This window comes from Lathyrus oleraceus, chromosome 3, assembly GCF_024323335.1.
Source record: "Lathyrus oleraceus cultivar Zhongwan6 chromosome 3, CAAS_Psat_ZW6_1.0, whole genome shotgun sequence".
Lineage (NCBI taxonomy): Eukaryota > Viridiplantae > Streptophyta > Magnoliopsida > Fabales > Fabaceae > Lathyrus > Lathyrus oleraceus.
In genome coordinates this window covers 262,505,682-262,508,304 of record NC_066581.1, presented here as the reverse complement: position 1 = coordinate 262,508,304, position 2,623 = coordinate 262,505,682, and the positions used below count along the sequence as shown (strand labels likewise).

At 31.3% G+C, this 2,623-nt stretch overlaps 1 protein-coding gene across 1 annotated transcript; it reads left to right on the top strand.

Annotated features, from left to right (window-relative positions):
* The first annotated feature begins 293 nt into the window (after positions 1-293).
* Positions 294-1,694, top strand: LOC127126813 (CASP-like protein 1F2). Its single transcript, XM_051055811.1, has 3 exons — positions 294-694; positions 785-908; positions 1,333-1,694. The coding sequence occupies exons 1-3, from the start codon at positions 447-449 to the stop codon at positions 1,543-1,545; spliced, it is 585 nt and encodes a 194-aa protein (XP_050911768.1). The 5' UTR covers positions 294-446; the 3' UTR covers positions 1,546-1,694.
* The last annotated feature ends 929 nt before the right edge of the window (positions 1,695-2,623 follow it).

The following is a 2,623-nucleotide window of genomic DNA, read 5'->3' as shown; positions in this document are numbered from 1 at the left end:
ATGCTGACATTTCATGGATTAAGTTTTTGTTACGCATTATCACAAAATAATTTTGTTTATATGTGGATCCACTGAACAATCTAAAACATTTACTTCTACCAATTAACATTCTTTAATGAGTTTAAAACATTCCTCATGAGTTTTTTAAAACAATACAAAAAAATTAACAAAATTCATGTGAACCTTCCACCATTATATGGTTTTCAAAGCCCTTTTGTTCTCTTGTTAATTTTTCCTACCCTACCTAGGTGTGCTTACCCCACTTCTTCCCTTAAATGCCTGCAAGTTCTTTATCAATTTCATTTCACACTCTTCTTTTGTCTTTCTCATTTACTTTTCTCTTATAAAAGTTAATAACTCTTTGTCTCAAGTTCCACCTATTCTTTTGTGTCATTTTCTTCCCTCTCAACACAAATCCCATCCTCTTTTCTTAGTCATTCTAAGCTATGGCTGATGACAAAGGTTCCTTCAGGATGGAACCCAAATCTTCATCTTCATCCAACACAACAACAACAACAACAACCTCATCCTCACAAAAACATCATAGGACTTTCATGATGGCCGAAAACATCCTCAGAATATTAGTCATTGTTCTCACTGCAGTTTCAGTTGTTGTTACCGTCACCAACAACCAAACCGTTACGCTGTACACTTTTCAGTTTGAAGCTCACTTTTATTACTCTTCATCTCTAAAGTAAGACTCATTTTCACCATAACCCATTTCCATTTTCATCTGCATAAACAAAAAAGGTATTTTTTAAACTTTTTTTTTCATTGTGACTAGGTTCTTTGTTGCTGCAAATAGTGTGGTCTGTTTCTTGTCAGTGCTATTACTCATATTCAGTTTTCTGAGGAGGCAACAGACACATGAACGAAAAGACTACTACTTCCTATTTTTATTTGATTTGGTAAGTTTAATCTGTTACAATTTTCTCCTTCTTATGCTCAGAAAATCATATTTGTTTCTGAAAATTGAAATATCGGAACCTATGTTATAACAGTTTGTGTTATTGGGTTCACAGTTTTTTTTTTTAGTTTGTAAAAGAAAAAAATATTATTATAAAAAAATCATATTGACTAATGAAATTCAGTCAAATTCAGTTAACCTGGTGGTGAGGTAATTAATAAAATATACATTTCATTGCTTATCATAAGCTTAATATAATATGTGGCAACAATAACATTTATGTGTCCACATCACTAAATTAACAAACTTCATAAAATATCATGCGAATTTAAAACTATTTTTTCTTCTATATATTTAACAAAATTAGGAGTAAAAAATAGTTTAATATATATTATGACATGTTTGTTATGATAAATTATGATTAGGTGATGACGGTGTTGTTGATAGCTGGATGTGCAGCAGCCACAGCCATTGGGTTTGTGGGACAGTATGGAGAAGACCATGTGGGTTGGATTCCAATATGTGATAATGTGAAAAAGTTCTGCAGAACCAATTTGGCTTCACTTTTGCTTTCATATTTGGCCTTTTTAGTCAATTTAGGACTCACAGCTTTAATAGCTTACAAATGCACCGTATGAATGTTTCTCTTATGAATTTCTCACTTTCACATGTATCTAATCAAACATGCTCCATTCTCCAATAGTTTGTACCTAGTTATGTCGTTTTGTATGAAGTTTCTTATATGTAATAAAATCTATTTTAGTAAAAAAAAAATGAGTTTGGTGTATGGTTTTAATTGCAATCAAAATGCTAGTACAACACACAACTAACTTATGAAGAAAGAATTCATATATCTTAATGATGGTTTGATAATGACTTTCCTCCTATAAAATATGCACTTTTTGGTATTTTATTTATGGGTTCTCAGTTCTCATCTTCTTTAATTAATAATCATATATGAAAATAGTACTATTAATTAGTTGTTAGTTGATTTCTATGTTGCATCATTTTTAGCAGGTTGCATGTGACTCTTCTTCTTATGAAGAAAAAAAGCTCAAACTTAAAATTATAGTATACTATGTCTTAATTGTTAAGTAGCAGTCTTGCAGAGGAATCAAATTAGAAAACGAGTGTATGTTGAGGTGAGTGTCAGAGTAGCAATTAATATAAGAGAGTAATAATCACTCTAAAATTATTTGTGAAGTTATCCCTGCACCGCATATAGTGAAATAATTGAATGTGTTGTAAGCCATTGAATTTATGAATAATCTTTAATTTTCTAGAGTAAGAGACATATTCACGATGTTTATCTAGTGTGAAGAAAAGTAATGCTAAGTGATATATGAGATAAGCAGTGTGAAGTCGAAGGTGGTTTAAGAGTTAGTTAGGATTGGAAGAGTTGAGTGTGCATTCTAAAGCGGTTGGTTTTATAGAGCAGGCCTCGTATGAGACTAGTTTAGGAGGAATCAACAGATTATTTGTTTGTTCACTATAAGATTTCCTCGACTATTTTGTTGAAGGTTTTTAAGTCGGTGGATAATCATGTCTCTCTCAAGGACAATTTTAGATTTGTTCGAGTTGTTTCTCAAATTAGGTCATAGTAAGATGGTGGTTTTAGTTTTGATTTCTATATAGAATTTGGTGGTCTAGACTATTTGAAAGTTGCATAATAAAATAACTTTTATGGTGAGAGCTTGACGATTAATCACTTACCAT

Excerpts from the sequence above, each read along its gene's own strand:
- LOC127126813 (XM_051055811.1), top strand. The coding sequence starts at position 447 with ATGGCTGATGACAAAGGTTCCTTCAGGATGGAACCCAAATCTTCATCT. Across the intron at positions 695-784 it reads TATTACTCTTCATCTCTAAA|GTTCTTTGTTGCTGCAAATA; the intron begins GTAAGACTCATT and ends CATTGTGACTAG. Across the intron at positions 909-1,332 it reads TCCTATTTTTATTTGATTTG|GTGATGACGGTGTTGTTGAT; the intron begins GTAAGTTTAATC and ends AATTATGATTAG.